Genomic DNA, 25432 nt, shown 5'->3' with positions numbered 1-25432 from the left:
GACATTTGCCTAGATGCCAAGTATTCAACATTAGATTTTTCTTGAAATTGTGCATGATCATATTCTTAAGATGTTTCAAAATTTTCCAATGTATTCAAAATTTGACTATCTTCAATAATTTCTGAAATAGTAAAGAGAGACTGAATATCATCTTCATTATCAATCCATTCCTTGTCATTTATTTCTGTGATTGCTTTTGCTAGAGGATATAGAGTAAATTTCTTTGTTAAATTACCATCAGAAATATACATGTCACAAGATCTACAACTAATAAAAGCATCAGTTGTGGCCAACCAAGGTCTTCCTAATATGAGTGGGTGTCCTCCTAGATTATTCTTTGGAGTTAAGATTATGAAATCAACAGGATATTCCCAAGAATCTAAGGATACTGAAATATCTTCTAATACACCATCTGGTTTGATTACTGATCTATCTGTAAGTTGCAGTAAGGTACGTGTGTAAATAAGATTAGGAAGTTTAAGTTGCTCCATAGTTTGTCTACTCATGATATTTATTGCTGCTCCTAAGTCAATCAATGTATTTGAAATTCAATTCCATTAATATGTGTCTTGACAATTGGACTTCCCGGATCCACATATTTTTGTAAGGCAATTTTTCCCATCATTATGTCTGCTATTTTTCCTACCAAGTGAATTCTTTTTGTTTCTTTTGCTTTTCTTCCTGACCTTTTTATGCTCAACTCCTTTATTGTTTTGGCTAGAATAGGAATTTCTCTAATGGCTTGTAGCAAAAGAATTTTGACACAAACGTTCTTCAATTCATCTAGAAAATCATAGTTGGGCAACAAGATCTGTTTTTCTACCCCTCTATCAATTTGTAGTCTTTCAAGAAAAGGAGGTGTAGAAGTAGATGTTGGTTGCTCAATGATATGAGTTTTGTTCATTGGTTCTTTTTTTTTCCTTTTTCAATGTTTTGGTTTTGGAGAGATGTTCCCTCAAAACGTTTATTCACTTTTAGAGAATCCTTCTCAGAAATATCTTGTTCTTGAATAACTATAGAAGGTCTTTCCTTTTCTAATATCCTTCCAGATCTTAGTTGCACATCATTAAGATCTAGAGGAGTAATCATGTAAGTTGGAAATTGTTGTCCTTCTACCATGTAAGCATTTTGAGGGCTTTTATTGTTGGGTTTTGGTAATCATTGGGTAGGTAGTTGATTTGGTTTCTGCTGAAATCGTAGTAAGAGTTGGGGATTTTGGTTTTGTTGTGGTGGTTGTTGTGGAAATGGAAATGAAAGTTAAGGTTTTTGATTTTGAAGTTGTGGCTACTGATATTTTTGCTGATTATGTGGCGGAGGAAAATTCTGATAGGATGGGGAATATTGATAATATTGAGCAAATCTTCCATAAGGATTTTTCACTCCTTGTGCCCACTGTTGAGATTAAGGTTGAGGTTGAGGTTGAGGCCAAGGTTGCTGCAAAGAATTCCAGTTTGGTGGGGGTTGAAGATACATTTGATTGTTAAATCCCTGATTTTGTGTCCCCAACCAAGGTCTTCTTGTAACAAAGCAAAGAGATTCTGTAGAATTTGGGATTGTTTCCTCTTGAAAGACAGCCTTAAGTCCTGGGATTGAAGGATAACCCTTGGTCTCATGGCTTTTCGAACTAATCATACAAGTTTCTATAATTTTTGCATCTAAAAGACATTCCCTTATAACATGTTTTTTTTTTTTCATTTTGAACAAAAAATGGCTAAAGCATCAGCCTCTATTTTCTACTTGTTTTGAATTTTAAGGGTGCCTATTTGCTCACTAAGGCTCTCTAGAATGCCAGTTTTAAATCATCAAGCATATTGCCAATTTCTACCCTACTTACAGATCCAGTTGCAGATTTGTTTGCTCTAACAAGAGAAGGATCTCATGGCCCTTTCCCTGTTTTATATTTCCCTCTTGAGAGATGAACACATAGTTCTCCTATATCACTCAATGGAATTTGAGAGATATCTCCCTTCCCCATCATGTTAAGGATATCTATCCACTCATCTCTAATGGATTTTAATAAAAGAGCTTTCAAAGTTTCTTCATCTAAATTGTTCATCTTTGCTCTTTTCAAATTATAGTTGAATCTCTCAATCAAATCTTCTTAGTTTTCATCCTCTCTTTGCATCATTTTGAACACCTCATATTTATGATTGGTAGGAATGCAATAATCCAAGTACCTATCCAAAAATGCCTTTTTCATGTCATTCCATGTTCTAATGGATTGAGTGACTAATCCCATGAACCATTTCAAAGCAGCTCCTCTCAGTGTTAGAGGAAGCAATTTAAGTTTTTGAGAGTCTTCTTGATAGTCATAAGTTTTGCACAAGACTTCAAACTCAAACAAAAATGTTTTAGGTTCCTCACTTCTCAACCCATAGAAGTTTGGGAGGACAAAAGGTGAAATATTTTTCATTGTGGCATGTGTTTCCTCATCCACTATAGGGAATCAAAAAGAGTTATCTATTTCCCTATTTCCTCTGCTTCCCCCATTATTACCTCTACCTCCTCCATTATTTCCTCTACCTCTCCCTCTACCTCCTCCTCCAAACAGTGAGAATTCTCCATCTTGTTCCTCTTCTGCCATTATAGTTTCTTCAAAGTCAGTATAGGGTTCAACTTGTAAGGTTATTCTCTCCTCCTCTGGTTATTCTATTAATGGACTATGGGAGAAAGGTTTTACTTCTTCTTTTCCACCAGGTACTCCTAATTCTTCAACTATAATGGGCTCTCCTGTGGAGGTAAGAAAAACTATCCCTGTTGTTGGAGATTCAAAATTTTTCTCCCTTAGGACTATCTTGGTAGATGAAGTAGGAGATTCTTCTGATTCAATTTCTTCCCTTAGAATTTCAGGAGTCCTATGGCTGGGAGTATGAGTTCGGGATGGAGGTGTGTCTTTTCTTTCTTTCAGTCAAGTCGATGGTGTTGTAGGAATCGAACTTCTGCCCCTAGCTATAAATCTACCCCTAGAGTCTCTTTCTCTATGCATGTCATTTTTTTTTAAATGTAAGAGATAAGGCTACCTAGTTACACTTCCCCGACAACGATGCCAAAATGTTTGGTCAATTTAGTGTCCTAAATTTCTTTACATAAGTTATCAATCCGGGTATCGTAAACTGATGAAGTGTAGTGCACTGTTTGTGCTAGATGACCCTTCCTACTTCGTTTTTTTTATGTTTTATGTTGTTTTGGGGGTTTTTGGGTGCTTTAATCCCTAATGATGCACAATGTAACTACCAAAATATTAAATCTAACTTTTGTAAGGACTGCTAAAAATCTAAAAATGAGAAACAAAAGAGCTTAAGGAAGAATTGAGAGAAAAGTTTAAGTAAGAAATGAAAACAGAGTTTCTATTCCTGTTTTATCATTATTCCCAAATCATGATCTTAAAAAATGAAAGTGAAATTGCATCTAGTGTCTAATCTATAATAGAAAAAAAGCTAAATGAAATACTTAATTACCTTGCCTCTCAATTTTGGGAGAAAATATCCTTGTGATGACATTTGAGGGTTTCTGTACTTCATTATTCTAAGAGAAAATAAATGCAGGAATGCACAAAAGACTCATTGCATGAATGAAGTATTCAACCACTTAGTTTAAGATGAGATATCAACTAGAAGGGCTCTTCAGAAACATTCATTAACACCATGAGTCAATAAACTAGAAATAAAATGACAAGAACAATAATGGCACTGATCATTCTATTTAAAAATTGAAAGACTAGTAAAGAAGTAAATGAAATAAACTAAATTAGACTACTAAATTTTAACTTCTAACTGCTGATAAATATTATAAAGAAATTAAGCAAGAAGAAACTATTCTGCACTAAAAGAAGCTATTCTGAATTAGTGAAAAAATGATAAAAGTTGCATTATAAACAAGGTTAGTACTAGAATGATTATGAACATTGTTTGGTCAATTTAGTGTGTCCTAAATTGCTATTTAAAATGTCAATCCGAGAGTCGTAAACTGCTGAAGTGAAGTGCACTGTATATGCAAGATAACCGATTTCTTAGTTCTTTGTCGTTTTTGAGTTTTTGGTTTGTTTTTGCGTTTATCTTCTGTTGATTACCTAATGTGAGATGGCAGAATTGAAAGTCAAGTATGGATGGTAATGGTGATTTCTACAATGATTTTCCAAACTTTAAAGTTCTCAAAAAGGTTTCAAACTGGCTGTGATGAAATCAATTCTCAAAAGAAAATAAAAATGTACCAAAACAGTGAACTAGTGACAATGAAGCCCAGTATCCTTACTGCTATATAAAAAGAAAATAAAACTGAACTCAAAGCAATTCAAAGACTGTAAGCAAAGAAAACTAAATCACACTACTTCAATTCATATTTTGACCCTTCACCTTTTGACTCGCTCTGGCTATAGGAAGTAATCATAAACAAATTGAGTGATATGATATCTAAATTGCATAAAATGAAACTAAGATTTAAGTACTCATTCATATTTCAATTCCTGAAAATGACATAAGTAATTTAATCACTAACTTGCAGGAAAATAAACTAAATCATACTACATCAAGTAATATTCTGATTCCTCACTATTTGAGTCACTTGGCTATAGGAAGGAAATCATAAACAAATGAGTAATATGATATCTAAATTGCATAAAAGTAAATAAGCAAAGCAGAACTGAAAGAAATGACAATGCTGGAATTAAAACTCAGAAAATGAATCAGTAGAAAGGACAAGATGATCTCATGTCATTAGTCATTAAAACTATGTAATTTGCCCGGGCTGCCTACAAGAACCTGAAAGAAAAATACTGATCAGCTAACAATCATGAGAAAGCATAAAAGAAAAGATGGACAACAGTTAACATGAATATCAGGACAGCGTAATATATACAAGTAAATGATTATAAAAGCAGTAACATAATGAAAGCAAGTAAGAAACTATACAGTAGATACAGAGCCTTGGTGTACAGGGGCCCTCTGCAACCTCGACCAATCAATACTCAGTCACAAATTGAACTTAAGAACGTTGTCTTCTCATATATTAAAGTGCAGTCATAAGACAAAGGTAAAGCACGACACAGGGGCTCGTAACAACAGTCAAAATTACATATGAAAAGCTAACTATCAAGCGTATGATAATGTGTTATTTATAACTGAAGATGCTATAACTGATTCCTAAATTCTACGCTGCCAAACAGACACGTAAATCTCCACGTCCTGAGATCTAGCAGTATGGTAATCATGACAAATAAATCTATGGAGTGGTGGCTGTTCGATTTGGTTCACAGATTGATCCACAGGTGTTAACACACCTCTGGAGATTGAGGAACTTGCCACGCAAAACTTCACATGGGAAAAACAGAGTTGTGCCACCGCAAAACTCTTGGTTTGACCACTCCTTTGACCGTCCTTGACCATGGCTGTTTGTGAGTGATTCAGCTGAACCAAGGGGACACGCTCCATGTACATGTCATTTGCAGCTTTCCCATGTGGCCGGATTCTCCATTGGACACCTGTAACATAGTCTTCAAAAAAATGGTTGCGGAAACTTGAGTTGGCTGCGGAAAGTGACAAGTTTCCACAACTGATTGAACAAAAAACTAAATCAAAGAGCAGTCACAAACATAGTTAGGAAACCATTTTATAAGCTCTTTTTAATCTAATATGCAATGATTTGATAGCTTGGTGGGTCAAGTAAATGGAAAAGAAGGCTGAAAAGGTGTAAAGGGAAGATGCAAGTTTGGCACTTAACATACCCCCACTGTGAAGGTGTTGCATGTCCTCATGCAACCAAAATTTTAGTCATTCCCCTTTAATCCATATGTTCTGAAGCCTCTGCTAGGAAATCTAGTCCTCTTTTCTTCTTTCTTGGTGCTACCACCATCCTGGGTTTCCTTATCAGACATCTGAATTTGAGATTGATCAATTCTCTGCTCAACTTTCTGCAATTTTTCTTTAGTTTCTTGTTCTTCTTTTGCCATAGTCCCAAATGAAGCATAGTATTATCATGAATAACTTTATCTACTTTGCTCTGCTCCTTAAGTGATTCATTTTCTTGCTTGATATGCCTGTTTAGAACCTCTAATTCAAACACTTCTTGCTTTAAGGATTAAACTTGTGCATCTGGTGTCATGTGGGGCAGAGTGGTACTCGGGCCTGCAGCTGTCTTTTCTAAAGATTCGAGGTAGTCATACACCTCCTGTTGACTGGGATCTATTTTGGGTGTTTTTCTTGGACTGACTTCAAAGTCTTGTGGAGGAGGAGGATTGCTTTCTAGCTCTGGCCGAGAAGGGCTTTCATCAACATGTGGAGGACTAGTTTCAATACTTGGCTGAGGACGAGGTGGACTATGGCCAGCTGGAGGTTTCTCGGGTGTTTCCCCACCCAAGTCAATGAAGTGGGGCTATTTTACTTGTGTTTTACTCCCCCTTCCTCTAAGCCTGTTGCTTCTTCTTAAATACGGTGGACTAGTACTCCCTTCTTCTATGCTCTGTTTTCCTTTTTCCTTCTTCTTTACTGTAACAGCCTGTTCTTGAAGATGCACTAATCTCTCAGACAATTTTTTATAGTATTCCTCTATAGATGGCTCAGGTGATTGATAGACTTCTTCTCTGTTTCTTTTTCCTTTCAATTTTCTCTGTTTCTTGTCCTTAGTTCTGTTCTCTTTTTCTTTTTGACCAACTTCTTGAGTTTCGGTAGTAGAAGAGCCTTGGACTATGGCACTCTTTTCTTTTCTCCTACTCCTTCTCGGTATCTTTGGTGTACTACTTTTAGGTGCCTCAGATGGCTCTTGAAAGTAATTTCTTATTAAGAATTGTTCCCAGGTATCTTTGCTTTTCTTCAGTTGGTCTTCAATGAGAATCTTTACAAGTCCATGATGATATAGATGAGGTTCTATATTTCCTATGTGCTTTTGGACTGTGGTACTCATCTTTTTCAAACTCAACAGTAAGAAATAAGGAAAATTAAGAGTTTGACTCTCTAAGAAGTTCATCAACAACCTAGCATGGTACATGTACATTGAACCAAAGCGTCCTTCGCAAGTGATAAAATTTTGGATAACTAATAGTAGGCTGGCACATTCTTCTTTCAATGCATGAACAAGAATTCCTTTTGTAAACACAGTAACATCCATACCTGGGTTTCGTAGCATAATTCTCCATGCCTGTTCGTCCACGCTTTTGTTTTTAAACCATCGTTCACCTTCCTGGGGTAAGCCTGTGGCAACTGCTACTGTTGCTTCAGTGACTGTGAGCTTTAAGTCTCCAATTTCCACCATCTAGCCATCGAAAGACCGTGAAAAGGCTTTGGTTACCTCTTTATTATGGCCCTTAAATTTTTGGATGAAGCGTAACCATTTTGCTTTCTTCAGCAAATATTTTGCTTGAGGGTAACCTTCTAAATATTTAGGTCCTTCTGGTTCTGCCCTTAGTAATCATCCCATTCTTTCCTCTGTTTTGAATTTCAACTGAAAATTCAATTGCGTGTGAGGGTTTAGCAGAGGGAAGGTGGCTCGGTTGCAGGGTTTATGGAAAAAATATAGTGGCTGCAATCGGTAGATGGATAGCAGGTAACGAGAGTGTTTCGGAATTACAGGCGGAACAGAGGATGAGCAGCCGTGGTGAGTTCACAAGATGAAGTGCAGACGTATGTGAAGAAGATGGTCTTAATAGAATGGTAAGGAAATGAAGAGGAGTCGGGATTTTGAATTGAACGGCTGTGTACGAAATGTTACACGTTTAATGAATGGCTGCGGAAAATGCGGTGGAGAGGAGCCGTAATGAGATAGGTCACATCTCATGATTACAAGTGGTGTATGAAAGTGTAGCTGACTATGAGTTTAAACCCGAAAATCAATCATGAGACCGTTAAGAAATGAATGCATGGTGTGCGGAATAATATCGTGGGATGGTAATGGGTAATGGAGCTATCGTGATGATCATTGCACATAGTAGAGCTTTTATGGTTTGACAACTATGCAAAATCGTGACTTTAATTGCTATTTGAAAGAAATTTTTGCTCATACCTTTGGGAACCTTGTCATTTGTTGTCCATTAGCTTTTAACCAACTGCTCTTTATTGATGTCTGGAGATGCTCCATATCTTCATAGCATATGCTCAATCACACCTGCATTTTCATGATTATTGCACTAACATTTTGACTGTAAATTTTGAAAAACAGAGTGGTGGCTGCGGAAACTACTTCTGGCTACGGAAACTGCTACCAGCTGCGGAAACTGACACATCACCCACTTAGCTGAACAAAGATAGTTAGATAATAACTAACTGAGTGAAAATGGTCCTGAAAGGGACATTTATTGATGAAGTGGAATGAAATGAATGAAATGGAGTGAGATGAAGCGGAGTGAAGTGAAATGAAAATGAGATGGAGATGGAGTGGAATGGCAAATGAAGTGGAGTGAAGATGGAAAAAGAAGGAGATAAGAATTTTTTTGGAAAATATAGAGTGTCAAGTGTCCCTGATTTTCACTCTATATTTTCTGTATAAGACCGCCAATCTGTGATTGGTTTTCAGGCTTATACAATTTTTTTTTTTTTTTTTTTTTTAAACTGAAAGAAACAAATGCTAGGCTGGTGTGAAAGAAGGATTCTTCTTCACCAGCCTTATTACAGAATTCTCTTGAAATATTTTGACAAATTCCTCTTTTGAGAGTGGCTTATGATAAATTTTCAATCTGTGGCCATTCACAATAAGAGGAGTTTGAAATTCATCAATGGTCTTGATTCTTACCGCTCCATTGCTAAAGACTTTGTCAATCTCATATGGCCCAAGCCAATGGGTCTGAAATTTACCTTTGAAGTCTTTAAACTTGGAATCTTATAGTAGTGCCCAATCTTCCTCTTGAAATTTTTCTCTTTGATGTATCTGTCATGCCACTTAGCTCTTTGATGTTGAACTAGATCAGTTCTTAAAATTGCTTCTTGTTTGATCTCATCTAGCTCATTCAGCTGCTCCATTCTGTGTTTTTGGGCTTCTGATAGATTCATCCCCAACTGAACTGCCATCTTGAAAGTCTTGACTTGAAACTCAATGGGGAGCAGGACTTCTTTCCCATAAACAATTTCATAGGGAGAATGTCCTGTTGTATTCCTCCATGTAGTTCTGTAGGCCCACAAGGCTTCAGGAAGCCTTTCTGCCTAATCTCTTCTGTGTAGATGGACAGTTTTGGTGATGATGCTCTCAAGAACTTTGTTTGTAGACTCCACTTGGCCATTTGCTTGTGGATGGTAAGGAGTAGATTTTCTGTGCTTTATTTTGTATTCTTCCATCAACTTCTCCATCAAGTTAGATGTAAATTGACTTCCCTGATCTGTCACAATTTCTCTTGGGACACCAAAAAGAGTAAAATGTCCTCATAAAGAAAATTAACAACAGAATTTTTAGTGGCAGAAGGTAATGCTTTGGCTTCTACCCATTTAGTGACATAATCAGTGCATACCAATATATACTTCTTCTGTTTAGATGGTGGATTAATGGGTCCAATGAAATCTAAAGCCCATTTTTCAAAGGGTTCGATGAGTACCTGTGGTTGTAATGGCATTTCATTTGAAAGAGTCAGTCTCCCAACTCTTTGGCAGCTGTCACACCTTCTGACATATTGTTTTGTATCTTTGAAGAGGGAAGGCGAATAATATCCTAAAGAAAGGATTTTATAGGCCATCCTTTTGTCAGCAAAGTGTCCACCGCATGGTTCATCATGACATGCCTTGAGGATGTCAGGAATTTCATCTTCCCGAACACATCTTCTGATCACACAATCTAGCCCTGTTTTAAACAATTCATTAGAAATCCATGAAAAATTTGAACTCTCCTGAATAATTCTTCTTTTTTCACTAGGAAATAAATGTGGAGGTAGCTTCCTTGTAACCAAATAGTTAGCAATATCTACATACTAAGGAGTTTTAGTAGTTACTGCAAATAAATATTCATTTGGAAACTTATCCTCTACAGGAGAATCTTCGTTAGTATTTTGGATCCTAGACAAGAAATCAGCTACTGTATTTTGTTTCCCTAGTCTATCCAACATAGTAATATGGAATTCTTGTAAAAGTAAGAGCCATCTTATAACTCTGCCATTAGTAACAAGTTTTTTCATTAGATATCTAATTGCAGAATGATCAGTATGGACAAAAGTTTCATAGCCTGTTATATAATGTCTAAACTTATTGATTGCATGAACAACAACTAAGAACTCTTTTTCAGTCACAGTATAGTTCAACTCAGTGGGAATCAAATTTTTACTGGTGTAGTAAATGGCATAAGGAACTAAATCCTTTTGACCCAACACAGCTCCTAGAGCTGTATCTGAAGCATCTGTAGAAATATGGAAAGGAAGTTTCCAATTTGGCCCTCTCAAAATGGGTGCTTTAGATATTCTTGTTTTCAAAGTTTCAAATGCAGATTGACAATCAGGATCCCATTTTAATTCACAGTCTTTTGTAAGTAATTTGAAGAGTGGAGATGCTATTTTGGTGAAGTTTTCTATAAATCTGCTATAGTATCCAGTAAATCCCAGAAAACTTCTAACATCTTTTTGACAATTTGGAATAGGCAACTTGGAGATGACTTCAACTTTTGATCTATCAACTTTAATCCCATCCCCTGAAATATGATGTCCCAAAACAATACCTTCAGTAAACATCATAAAGCATTTTTCATGACTCAATGAAAGGTTTGTTTCTTTACACCTTATAAGGACTTTTTCCAAATTCTCTAATGCCTCTTCAAATGAATCACCATAAACTGTAAAATCATCCATATAAACCTCTACACAATCATGGATTAGATCAGAAAAGATTCCTAGTACTGACCTTTGAAATGTTGCGGGTGCATTACATAATCCAAAAGGAAGTACTCAGTAAGAAAAAGTTCCCCATGGACAGGTAAATGTGGTCTTACCTTGATCTTCAGGTGCTACCTGAATCTGATTATAGCCACTAAAACCATCCAAGAATGAAAAGTACTTTTTGCCTGCTAGAGTATCTAATACCTGATCGATAAAGGGTAAAGGGAAGTGATCATTCAAAGTTGCTTTGTTCAATTCCCTATAATCAATGCGTACCCTCCATTTACCATTCTTTTTAGGTACTATAGCCAAAGGAGAAACCCATCGGCTATCTGAAATTGGATAAATGAAGTTTACATTGAGTAGTTTTTGGAGCTCTTCTTTCACTATGTCCCTAAGGTTTGGATTCATCCTTCTCTAAGGTTGTCTGATTGGTCTACTGTTTTCCTCTATGTAGATGTGATGAATGCAAGTCTTAGGGTCAATACCTTTCATATCAGTATACTCCGATGCAAATGCAGTAGAATGTTTTTGCAAGATTTTGGTTAGCTCTCCCTGTTGTGATTTTTCCAAGTTTTTGTTGATATTCAATGTTTTACCTGGAAAGATCTCAATGGTGGAACTACCAAACTCTTCCATAGAGAAAAGAGACATTTGTCTAGATGATAGATACTCAATGTCAGAATCTAACTAAAATTGTGTGTGGTCATATTTTGAAGATGTTTCAAAGTTTCTAATGTTTTCAAAATTTGACTATCTTCACTGATTTTAGAAATGGTAAAGACATGTTGTATAGTATCCTCATCATCAACCTACTCATTATCTCCTATTTTTGTAATTGCTTTTGCTGGAGGATACAGATTGAATTTCTTTGTCGAATTACCATCAGAAATATACATATCCCCAGATCTACAACTGATAAAAGCATTAGCTGTGGCTAGCCAAGGTCTTCCTAAGATGAGAGGGTGTCCTCCTAAATTACTCTTGGGAATTAAAATCATGAAATCCACTGGATATTCCCAAGAATCTAAGGAGACCGAAATGTATTCTAATACACCATCTGGTTTGATAATTAATCGATCTGCAAGTTGCAGTAAAGTAGGTGTAAAAAGAAGAATAGGAAGTTTTAGTTGTTCCATAGTCTGTCTACTCAGAATGTTGATAGAAGCCCCTAAATCAATCAAAGTATTTAGAATTTCTACCCCATTGATGTGTGTTTTGACAATTGGACTACCGGGATCTACATACTTCTGCATAGTAATTTTTCCCATCATGATATCTGCAATTTTTCCTACCAGGTGGATTCTTCTTATATATCTTGGTTTCCTTCCTAGTCTTTTAAGACTCAACTCCTTTATTGTTTTTTCTAGAATAGGAATCTCTCTAATGGCTTGTAACAAGGGAATCTTGATACAGACATTCTTTAATTCATCTAGAAAATCATAGTCAGGCAACAAGATTTGTTTCCACCCCTTTGTCAATTTGTAATCTTTCAGCAAAAGGAGGTGTGGATGAAGATGCAGGTTGCTCAACTATAGGGTTTGTGGGGGTTGAATCTTTTTCTTTTTCTTTTTGAGTGCTTGGGTTTTGAAGAGATGCTTCAGAACCTTTATTGGCTTCAAGAGAATCTTCCTCAGAAATTCTTTGCTTTTGAGCATCTATAGAAGTCTTATCTAAAACTCTACCAGATCTGAGTTGTACATCATTGAGAGGAACAATCATATAGGTAGGAAATTGTTGTCCTTCTACCATGTAAGCATTTTGAGGGTTTTTATTGTTGGGGTTCGGCAATGGCTGGGAAGGTAGTTGATTTGTCTTCTATTGGAATGGAAGCAAGAGTTGAGAATTTGGATTCTGTTGAGAAGGTTGTTGTTTTTGTGGAACTGGCAATGATAGTTGTGGATTTTGATTTGGAAGTTGTGGATTTTATTGATTTTGAAAAGATGGAGGATATTGATAAAATTGAGCAAATCTCCCATAAGGGTTTTGCATACCTTGTACCCATGATTGAAAAGGATTTTGAAGTTGGGACCAAGGTTGTTGCCAAGGATTCCAATTTGGTGGGGGTTGAAAGTTCATAGAGTTGTTAAACCCTTGATTTTGTTGTCCCTGCCAAGGTCTCCTTGCAACAAAACAGAGAGACTCAATTGAATTTGGATCTTCTTGAAAGACAGCTTTGAGCCCAGGAATTGAAGGACAATCCTTGGTCTCATGGTTTTCTGAACAAATCACACATGTTTCTACAACTTTTGCATCCAAGGGACATTCCCTTAGAGCATGTTTCTTTCTACATTTTGGGCAAAAGATGGCCAAAGCTTTAGCTTCTGCTTTCTGCTTGTTTTGTATCTTAAGGGTGTCTAGTTGCTCACTAAGACTCCCTAAGATATCAGTTTTGAATTCATCAAGCATGTTGCCAATCTCAGCCCTACTTACTGATCCAGTTGCAGATTTGTTTGCTCTAATGAGAGAAGGATCTCTAGGCCCTTTTCCAGTTTTAGATTTTCCCCTTGAGAGATGGACACATAGCTCTGCTATATCATGAAGTGGAAGTTGATATATATCTCCTTTTCCCATCATGTTCAAAATATCTATCCATTCATCTCTAATGGCTTTTAATAGAAGGGCTTTCAAGGTTTCCTCATCTAAGTTATTCATTTTTGCTCTTTTCAGGTTGTATTGAAATTTTTCAAGTAAATCCTCCAAGTTTTCATCTTCTCTTTGCACCATTTTGAATACCTCATCCTTGTGATTGGTGGGCATACAATAGTCCAGGTACCTATCCAAAAATGTTTGTTTCATATCATTCCAAGTCCTAATAGATTGAGTGACTAATCCCATGAACCATTTCAAAGCAGCTCCCTTCAATGTTGAAGGAAACAATTTGAGTGTTTGAGAGTCTTCCAGATAATCATAAGTTCGACACACGACTTCAAACTCAAATAGAAATGTTTCAGGATCCTCATTTCTTAACCCATGAAAGTTTGGGAGGACAGATGGTGAGATGTTTTTCATTGTTGCTCGAGAATCCTCATCAACTATAGGAAATCTGAATGAGTTATCTCCATCCCTATTCCCCCCATTATTACCTCTACCTCCTCCATTGTTTCCTCCTCCTCCTCTACCTCTACCTCTACCAAATCCGTTTACTACTTCCTCTGTCATGATAGTTTCCTCAAAGACTTCAGAGTCCTCTGGTTCCTCTACTAATGGCGAACGAGAAGGAATTTCGCCCTCTTCTTCTTCTTCAGGTGATTCTACTTCTTCAATTACAATGTGTTTTCCTGTAGAAGTAAAGAAAGGGTCTCTTCCTAATTCAGATTCGGTGGATAGTGTGGGAGAGTCTCCTAATTCAACTACTGCCTCTTGAATTCCAGGAATTCTAAGGCTAGGAGTGTGAGTTGGAGATGATGGAGGTGTCTCTTGTCTATTCCTTGAAGTAGATGGAGTTGTAAAAATCGAACTCTTGGCCCTAGCTAAAAACCTTCCCCTAGAATCTCTTGCTCTATGCGTGTCATTTTTTTTATTTTTCTTCAAGTTGGGCTAATAATTCCCTTTCTGATCTTCCGGGTCACTCTAGGTGCAATAAGAGAGCATACTCAAGAAATTATTAAACCAATAACTCTCTTTTCTGATCCTCCAGATCACACTAGGTGCAAGAGGAGAGCATACTTTGAGAAGTTATCAATTTTTACCTTCCTTGAAATTTTCTTGTTTTTTTTTTAAGAAATTGGCTACCTAGTTTCACTTCCCCGGCAACGGCGCCAAAATGTTTGGTCAATTTAGTGTGTCCTAAATTGCTATTTAAAATGTCAATCCGAGAGTCGTAAACTGCTAAAGTGAAGTGCACTGTATATGCAAGATAACCGATTTCTTAGTTCTTTGTCGTTTTTGAGTTTTTGGTTTGTTTTTGGGTTTATCTTCTGTTGATTCCCTAATGTGAGATGACAGAATTGAAAGTCAAGTATGGATGGTAATGGTGATTTCTAAAATTATTTTCCAAACTTTAAAGTTCTCAAAAAGGTTTCAAACTGGCTGTGATGAAATCAATTCTCAAAAGAAAATAAAAATGTACCAAAACAGTGAACTAGTGACAATGAAGCCCAGTATCCTTACTGCTGTATAAAAAGAAAATAAAACTGAACTCAAAGCAATTCAAAGACTGTAAGCAAAGCAAATTAAATCACACTACTTAAACTCATATTCTGACCCTTCACCTTTCGGCTCGCTCTGGCTATAGGAAGTAATCATAAACAAATTGAGTAATATGATATCTAAATTGCAGGAAATGAAATTGCATAAAATGAAACTAAGATTTAACTACTCATTCATATTTCAATTCCTGAAAATGACATAAGTAATTTAATCACTAACTTGCAGGAAAGTAAACTAAATCATACTACATCAAGTAATATTCTGATTCCTCACTATTTGAGTCGCTTGGCTATAGGAAGGAAATCATAAACAAATGAGTAATATGATATCTAAATTGCATAAAAGTAAATAAGCAAAGCAGAACTGAAAGAAATGACAATGCTGGAATTAAAACTCAGAAAATGAATCAGTAGAAAGGACAAGATGATATCATGTCATTAGTCATTAAAACTATGTAATTTGCCCGGGCTGCCTAGAACCTGAAAGAAAAATATTGATCAGCTAACAATCATGAGAAAGCATAAAAGAAAATATGGACACTAGTTAACATGAATATCAGGACAGTGTAATATATACAAGTAAATGATTATAAAAGCAGTAACATAATGAGAGCAAGTAAGAAACTATATAGTAGATACAGAGCCTTCGTGTATAGGGGCCCTCTGCAACCTCGGCCAATCAATACTTAGTCACAAATTGAACTTAAGAACACTGTCTTCTCATATATTAAAGTGCAGTAATAAGACAAAGGTAAAGCACGACACAGGGGCTCGTAACAATAATCAAAATTACATATGAAAAGCTAAATATCAAGTGTATGATAACGCGTTATTTACAACTAAAGATGCTATAACTGATTCCTAAATTCTACACTGCCAAATAGACACGTAAATCTCCACGTCCTGAGATCTAGCAGTATGGTAATCATGACAAATAAATCTATGGAGTGGTGGCTATTCAATTTGGTTCATGGATTGATCCACAGGTGTTAGCACACCTCCGGAGATTGAGGAACTCGCCACGCAAAACTTCATGTGGGAAAAACAGAGTCGTACCACCGCAAAAATCTTTGTTTGACCACTCCTTTGACCGTCCTTGACCATGGATGTTTGTGAGTGATTTGGCTGAACCAAGGGGACATGCTCCATGTACATGTCATTTGCATCTTGCCCATGTGGCCGATTCTCCATTGGACACTTGTAACATAGTCTTCAACAAAATGGTTGCGGAAACTTGAGTTGGCTGCGGAAAGTGACAAGTTTCCACAGCTGATTGAACAAAAATCTAAATCAAACAACAGTCACAAACATAGTTAGGAAACCATTTTATAAGCTATTTTTAAACTAATATGCAATGATTTGATAGCTTGGTGGGTCAAGTAAATGGAAAAGAAGGCTGAAAAGGTGTATAGGGAAGATGCAAGTTTGGGACTCAACAAACATTATGATGAATTTACAATTTAACTAGAAAAGACAAAAAGAAATGAAATAAAACCTCATTCAGCATAGGGGCCCTCTGAACTGATCAGGTTATGCATGCTTAATCAATCTCCAAGAAACTCTTTCAGATATCCATAAAACACACGATCTTCATATTAAAAACAGGGAAATAAGTTTCAAAATTACAAAGCGGTAAGTCTATGCTTAATACATGAGGAAATTCGAAATCCTTCTGAGTCCTTTACAACTGATATTTAAAGAAAAATCCTAACTGTCCTTTAAGAGAATTTAGCTACAGGTGGTCCACGTATTACAACAGTTCTGCGTGAATGGATTGATTAGCTACAAGTGACTTTAAGTCAGCAAGGTAGTTGCGTGAAACAGTTATCACCAGTGGCTGGTTCAAGTAAATGCTGCAACAGAAGTTGTCGGATTTATTAAATAGCCACGAAGAATGGACACAGAGTCCTATTGCTCCTGGGTTTCTTCATTTGACTCCACCTTTGACTATGGTCTTGAGCTGGTTTCTTTGTCGATTTGGGCTGGTTGACTAGGATAGGATCCATGTCGTGACCATTCCAGAGATGCCCATGTGGCTGGTTTCCTCGTTTGACACCTGTAACCTGTTGAAGCATGAAGGTAGCTGTGGAACAGCCAATTAGCTACAGAATAGGCTGTGTTCCATAGCTAAAAGACAAAAATTTATTCAAACAACAAAACATAAAAGTATAACATTTAAATCACTAAATGCCATCCTTAAGGCAATATATACTGGTCATTGATGATGAGAATGCATTTTCTTCATGGAAAAACAAATGAAAGGGATGAGAAGAGTTGCTAGGGAAAGAGTAGTATTGAGGCTCAACACTATGAATGGTAATAAAATATCCATATGAAAATATATGCAAATTACATTATACACATGAACATCCACAAACTGAAATAATAAGCATCCATGAAATGAAACAATGTTCATGCATCCATAAACTATCCATGTATGAAAGTATACAAAGTTTGTACATCACATGTGAATATGCCCTATGAAATGGGCTTGAAAATATACAAACTATCTATGATCCACTCTAGAAAGTATCACTTCTAGAACTCTTATGTGTGTTTCATTGTGCAGAGTTAGTATCCATAATCTGGTACTGTAATATAACACATTCAATTCAAATTAATCAAAACATTATTTGTACAAATATAAACAATATGGAAAGAAATGATTTTGAATTATGCATTCAAATAGTCCCCTACCTATGTCTTAGTCGAGTGAAAATGGAAGTCAGGTGGGACTGGGGTATGATCAATATGGATTTGGTGTTCCCTTTCCTATGGATCAATGCCTCCATACCAAAAATCCCACTCATCTGTCCACATAACTACAACATTGACATTCCTTTGCATCTGGGTTGGTGTACACAATGACAAAGAAAAAATGTAATTAGTCTACAGATTAATTAGCATGCATACATGTAACTTAAAGAAATCAAATATTGAAATCTTAAGAATAAAATAATTCACCTCAATTGTTGTCCGTGAGTATTATGAGGTGGAGGTGGAGGTGGAGGAGATTGAGCCATGGAAACATGCACTAGAGGAGGCTTCTTTGGTTGGTCAACTTCCCCCTCAAATGACCTCAAAAGCTCATCTTTGTAGCTGAGATGTGCATACATGTTATCATGAAATTATTAATATACATGTAATATGATACAAACTTATTAATATAAATAATGTAAAATTTGATAATAAGAGTGAAAAGTTTCATATATATATACCTGGTATGTGTCACATGGGTTGTGCACCCTCCAAGTTTCATGGATGGTATCACGACACATATGTGCATATGAAAAAAGTTGGTCATGCCATAGACTCTTGAGATATGAATCATCAAGTAATGCAACTGGTGTGCCACGAGGCAATGAAGGTGGTATGCTCATCTCTCCAGTCAATGCGGAATGTGCAATGGCTAATGTCCTATGCATGATATCTACAATGGTATGCTTAGTCTCAATACCAAGCTTTGAAGAATTCTCTAGCCTTGTCGACAATACCGTGCCTCGAGATGGTCGTGGAAACAATCTCAGAGATGGCACTACATGCGCAGGGTGCCTACAAGCTCTGACACAATCATAACTACGTCCCAAACCAGGTCCATAAAACTTATATTTGGTGCTGGTGTAATGTAGCACAAACTCTACATATATATTCTTTGCAAAGTAAATGGGGACCTAGTCATGGTGGGGGAACTCGCCCCAAGGTCCAATGAATTGATCATAGACAAAAGGGGCCGCATCACCATTCTTAAAATATTTTAGCGGAATCAAACCAACATGTATAGCATGATATTCCGGAGGGATGTCAAACATCTCTCCATGAATATCAATGTTCTTGGTAGTGTCTTTTACTGCCTTCCAAGTATGTGGGCCTCTAACGTCTAACCTCCTGACCCTATGTATGGAATATAGGAGGTTTCTTTGTGGGACTGCTCTCTGGTACGTCTCGATCAACTTGTTGATGCTATGCAACATCAAAGCCAAGCTACTCCTAGTAGGTGAACTAGCAAAGCTTTTATCCAACTCCAGTGTGATCCATGTATCATGGGCCCTAACATCATCAATTGTGGTATTGGCTATAACGTCGTTCCATGGAGGGATCGACACTGCACTTTAATCCTCACCTTCACCTTGCTGAGGGTCTACAAATCATAAACATAATTTAAAATATCAATATCTATATCTATATCTATATCTATATCTATATATATATATATATATATATATATATATATATATATATATATAAAACTTCAAGCATAATAACATATACATTAAATTCAAACACATCAATTGAAGATGATTTAAAAATTAAAGACAATTTCAAGACATAAAAACATAAAGTTTAAAGAGGATTTAAAATGCAAGATGTATACCTGCAAAAGGTGAAGAAGATCCACTATCTGCAGAAAGATCATCAACAGAGATAGAAACATTGCCTCTGATACTCTGACTTGTGTCAGAGCGAGGATATATGAGCAGAACAAACACTCTAGTATGGCTAGTGATCTAGCCCAACAATGTATAATAGATCCCCCAACGCTATGACGGGTTGTGGTTGGTGGGTGTATGGGATATGGCTCTACAAATTACATATAATACATATAAACTAATCCAAGAAAAAAATGTTGACATAGAAAGAATGTTGACAAGAAAACCATTTATAAACTCGAGTAGAATAATCTAGGCTAAAGTTGTAAACTAAATAGAGTGTCTATTTTGATAAATTATTGTTAGGTCCCTATACTACTAGTGTAACCCCTTATTGTTATTAGTGCAAACTCCTTATTATATTGTTGTGACCATGTAGTCCACATATTGTTATTATTGTGCCCCATAGAATCCCACTGTTGCTATTATTGTGCCCTTACATTATTATTGTTATGTCGGCTCTGATTATTTATGACCCCTTAGACTCCTATATATAGAAAGGAGGCCTTTTCATTTGCATCATCCAAGAATTGTTCATTTGTGTAATGTAAATGAGGTTTCCCCCTCGAAGAATTTGATTTTTAAGTCGTTGATTTATCTTTTCTATCATTTTGTGAGCTAGTTTCCCAACATTTGGTATCAAAGCCTTTGGATTCTAGAGTTTTGTTGCTCCAAATAGGTCATCATGGAATTTTCGCTATAAATTTTTTTATACGAAGTTTCAGAAGTGAAAAAAAAACCCATTTGAGCCAAAATTGTTCTACACTTCAGGTACAAATTTCAAATCTTATCTTGGTATATTTTCGGAGATATGATCTATGGAAGTTATGGCTTTTGCAAGCTCGATAATTCCATCTCAAACAGGTCATCATGTAATTTTCGTTATAATTTTTTTTCTATGAAGGTTCAAACTCTAAAATTAAAACCCATTTGAGCCCAAATTAGGATGAAGCTCAGGCTTGAATTTCAGATCTTGTTTTGCTATATTTTGAAAGATAGGGTCCAATACATTTAGGGTTTTGGCAGGATCCTGAATTACACCCCAAACAAGTGACTTGGGGAAAATTGTCATAACTTTCTCTCTGAGCATCAGATTGAGAGCTCATAAGAAGTTTCAGAAATAGGACGAATGGTAGGTTTTTTTGTATCATTGTTAGGTCCGAAGGTCTAAATAGTGACACTTGGCATGTCATACAAGTTTACTCTACTAAACCAGTCTATAATCAGGTCATCATAGGAGATTTGACATAACTCTTTATTAAATAATCCAATATTGATTAGACTATTGGGGTTAGAAAGAGGACTCAAAGGGCTACCTTAGGCTAAAATTTTAGAACTTGAATATCTAAAATTACAGAGTTACAGTCATCTAAATATCAAGCTCCTAAAAGAAAGAAAAATAATGACTTGAATAAAGAAAATAGAAACACCTAGTAAGAAAAATTGGATGGATGATTTTAAGAATGTGATCGAAGCAAAGATAAATAGTTTTATATGTGCCATGGAAGCTAATATTGATGTTATGGAAGGTTATTTGAAGAAAATCATGGAAGATTTGAAGAAAGATATGGAAGGTTTGAAGGAAGGTGGGACAAAGTTGCTACAATAAAGGCCTCCTAATGATGAAAAGGTAGTAGAGGAAACTCATGATGAGAAAAAAGTAAATGTTAATCATGACTTCATAGAATCTAACATTAGATTGAAGACCCACGATATTTCAAAGATCAATATGAGGAAGTTTGATGGAAAGGATCCCATAACATGGATACTACAAATGGAGAAAATTTTGATCTACATAATGTGCAATTGTTACAAAAGGTACGTATTGCATCTTTATATTTAGAAACAAATCAATTTTTATGGTATAAATGGATTTTTTCTTGTAAACCACTTGTCACTTGGTCAATTTTCATGGAGGAAATGATAGCACATTATGAGGATACAAAGAGCAACACCTTCTTTAGCCAATTGATAAATCTCAAACAAAAGGGTTCAATGGCAGAGCACATTGAGGACTTCCAAAAAATTGAATATAAGGGTAAATGATATTCTAGAGAAGCAGATGATTGATGTCTTCATAGGGACTTTAAAGGATAACATTAAACATGAGGTTCGTCTTCGGGAACCTAATTCAGTGGAGAAGGCATTTAGGCTGGAAAGAAAAATTGAAAGCAAAATTATGGCAACAATAAATCCTACCACTTGCAATTATAAATATGGAAGTGTTGTTGCTCCTAACCTTCCATAACCTACAAGGTTGACGCCATAAAAATTGGAAGAAAAAGGAGAAAACGACCTTTGTTATAATTGTGATAACAAATACACTAAAGGTCATAAGTGTGCTGAGAAGAAATTATTTTACATTGTATATGAAGAGGAGGAAGAAAAGGATCAAGAAAAGTCAAAAGAAGAGGTTATACACCAAGAACCAACCCTAGAGAAAGAATAAATGAATCCAACCATATCTTGTAATGCATTGGCAGGAATTACCACTCCTCAAACTCTCAAGATAGAAGGACATATCAAGAAGAAAAAGGATAACCTCACTTTCACGCAGAATAGAATGAAACAACAAGTAGATAAACATTAGAGAAAAAGAAGTTTTGATATAGGCGACTGGGTATTTTTATGAATACAACCATACAAACAAATGTCCCTCAAGCAAGCTAAGAAGGATAATAAATTATCACCAAAGTACCATGGTCCTTACAAGGTGATGCAAATGATTGTTACTATGGCATACAAATTGGAGCTTCCTGCATCTTCCTAAATACCCCAAGTTTTCCATGTTTCATGCTTAAAGAAGGTTATAGGTGACAAGATCTCAGTTCAAAAAATATTATCAAAACTTGACAAGAAAGGAAAAATCATATTGGAACTTGAAGTAGTGACGGAAACAAGAACCTGGTAACTACGGAATTGATTAATTTTAGAGTATCTCATCAAGTGGAAGAACTTACTCGCTGAAGATTCCGTATGGGATGACGAGAATTTTATACAGAAGCATCCAGAACTACTCAAGCATTGAGGACAACACTTTTTGAAGGAGAGGGGCATGTTAGGTCCCTATACTACTAGTGTAACCCCTTATTGTTATTAGTGCAACCTGCTTATTATATTTTTGTGCCCATGTAGTCCCCATATTGTTATTATTGTGCCCCATAAAATCCCACTATTGTTATTGTTGTGCCCTTACATTATTATTGTTATGTAGGCTCTGATTATATTATGACCCCTTAGTCTCCTATATATAGAAAGGAGGTTTTGTCATTTGTATCATCCAAGAATTGTTCATTTGTGTAATGTCAAAGAAGATTCCCCCTCGAAGAGGCTGATTTTTAAGTCGTTGATCTATGTTTTCTATCCTTTTGTGAGTTGGTTTCATAACAATTATCAACCAAAGTATTGAGTTCCATGTAAACACAATAAAAAAATGTGACCTTGAAAATCTAACTTACACTTTTTACCATTTATAAATAATGCATTTTATTCATAGAGAAGAAATATGTAAATATATGTAAAAAATTGAAATAAACCTATTTGCAAAACTAATAAAACTTCATGCCAACCAAATACTCCATAAGACAAGTTCTTATTATGTTTTATTTTGACACATGACATGTACTAGTTGCAAGAACATGAAGACTATGTTTATGGTATGACACACTACATAATGAAATGATATGGTACAAATTAGAAAAGAGTCAAAATGCTTATATATTTTAACTTTTAATGCACTTTTCATCATGGATTTAATGTATGTATCAAGGATGCATTGTTGAAACTTATATATATATATAGATATAAAGTTACAAAATCAAACTAATAAATTTAATAAGTGTGGATACTAAGAGATATATAGTTGTCATGTCTCATTCTATTAAATAATTCTACAAATATGAGTAATGAAAATTTCAAGGAAAATTACAGTTTATAGATCAACTCGAGTCCTAAAAAAGTTGTTGAGCATCACCCATCTTATGTTAAATTATATAGAGCACATTATGTTAAGTAGTTATAAAACCATGTTAGATGTTATATATGTGTATGTGAGAGAAATGTTATAACTATAACTATGTTATATTTCTAATTATATAGTTATGTTACATACTATGTTATATTATATAATTATACATCTAATTCTGTTGTATATATAGAATAGTTATAGTTTTTTTTTTTTTTTTTTTACCATGTGGTTCACGGGCACCGGAGGTGGGCCGCTACGTCCACGTAGAGAAGCATGGCCATCAGGCCTAACCCCGATGGCGTCGAGGAGATTTGACCCCGTGACCTCCCAAACCGGGAGAGTACTATCAACGAGAACTCGACCATTTGAGCTATCCCTCGGGGCTATAGAATAGTTATAGTTATGCTATACCTTTAAACCTATATATATATAGATATATATATATTTTAGGGGCTAGTATTCACAAGTGGGCTAATTTTTCATGTTTTTTTTCAAAAAAGGATTCTTTAATTTCCATATTTTCTAAAAATTATTTGCCCAAATTTTATAGTATAAAATTGTTTTACCTTAAAAATTGTGAAAATTTTATATAGAGATTGTTGTATCTTTGTAGACAGTTCTAGGTTGGGGAAATTTGCCAAAGAATCTAAGTAAGGTTTTGATTTAAGTGGATGGACAATGCATTAAACCTTTAAACATATGTAATTTCTAAGTATTTATGAGAAAACTAAAGGGTTGATTTTCATTCCTAACAAAATTAATCTTTGAATTGATTTGAAAAGAAGAAATTAAGAAGGTATATAACTGTTAAACATTCATATTGAACATTTAATTTATCATATACAATAGATGTGTGTAGAAGTTTTCTACAACCAAACAATACACATTCAAGAGATGACAAAAGGCAACAATTAAAAGATTTATAGGAATTAACTAAGATAAATTGTTTAGTTAATTAATCTCTTTTAATAATTATAACTTTGCAGGGGCTTTCAAGGAGATTGATATTCAGTCTAGCCTTGCCCAATATTCTATGTTACCTTGAACATGTGCATAAATAAATATAAAAAACATAACTGGTAACAAGGAAAACTCACATAGATAGATAAGCTATTCAGAATGAATCCAAAATCCTTTAGTTATCTTCAGAAATAGCTTTGAAAATTACAAGAATGTCATTGGTTCATTACAAGGGTTCAACCCTGACTTCCTAGAATTACCAAATACTTATAAAATTTAATTCCAAAATATCTTAGATCTAAACTAAAATTTATATTTTAATGAGATAATATCTTAAAATGTTTTGGATTTACAAAAATAGAACTAGAAAGTAGTTATTCTAAATTGATTCAAATAATCAACATACAATTTAAGGGTGTTGTTTGATAATTGCTGCCTTTAATTGAATTTTATGCTTTCTTCCCCTCCTTTTCATCTTACTAGCTCCTTTCTATAATCATCTATATAGCTCACACTTGCATATAAATCAATGTTCTATTTGTGCCAAATCTGTGATAAAGAAACTAATTCTATTCTATTTTACAGTGAAGGAAAAGGATGGTTGGAGTGGCCTAGGTGTTGCCCTTGATCATGGAGTCATAGTTAGGGGTTAACCTACTTCTAAACTAAGTCCAAACTGCATCAAAGGTAAAAACAAGTGGATAAATACATTGCTATAGGTATGCTACATGAGGCTTCTACATGTGCCTTGTATTGCTACAGGAAGGCTTGTAATGCTAGATGAAGGCTTCCGAGAAGGTTCAGGAGGTGGGAATGATGGGTTCAAGGGATGGAAAGGCGGATGGAGATTGAGGTAAAGGGACGAAAGGTGGCAAACACCCCTAGCCAAGCTAAAATCCTTTGGAAGGCTTGTTTGCACTAGGAGAGCTGCTCACGGTGATATAAGAGGATGATCTTAAGAACAGAACTTTGATGACAAAATTTGGGCTTCATAAAAGAGGGTGGGGAAATGTAATATGGAGGTGGTGAAAGGCCCATTTCCTATAAATCCAAACAACCCTGCAACATCACATGCATATACCCTTTTATCATTGACAAAATGAAGCAACTAATAGTGGAAAAGATGAGTTGAATTTAAATTCCATCTAATCTGTGC

The 25432-nt window shown here is 35.5% G+C and overlaps 1 protein-coding gene across 1 annotated transcript in view; it reads left to right on the top strand.

The window, feature by feature from the left end:
* The window catches only part of LOC149169390 (uncharacterized), an 83194-nt gene extending 58061 nt beyond the window's left edge, over nt 1-25133 (top strand). The window contains exon 3 of the mRNA XM_089425175.1: nt 25039-25133. Within this exon, the coding sequence (XP_089281301.1) occupies nt 25039-25133 (95 nt within the window). The remainder of the gene's footprint in view (nt 1-25038) is intronic.
* Nucleotides 25134-25432: the final 299 nt, after the last annotated feature.

Source organism: Pinus tabuliformis, chromosome 4_2 (assembly GCF_031772625.1).
Source record: "Pinus tabuliformis cultivar Carrire ecotype Pingquan chromosome 4_2, CPIR1, whole genome shotgun sequence".
Lineage (NCBI taxonomy): Eukaryota > Viridiplantae > Streptophyta > Pinopsida > Pinales > Pinaceae > Pinus > Pinus tabuliformis.
This window is presented reverse-complemented; position numbering and strand designations above follow the sequence as displayed.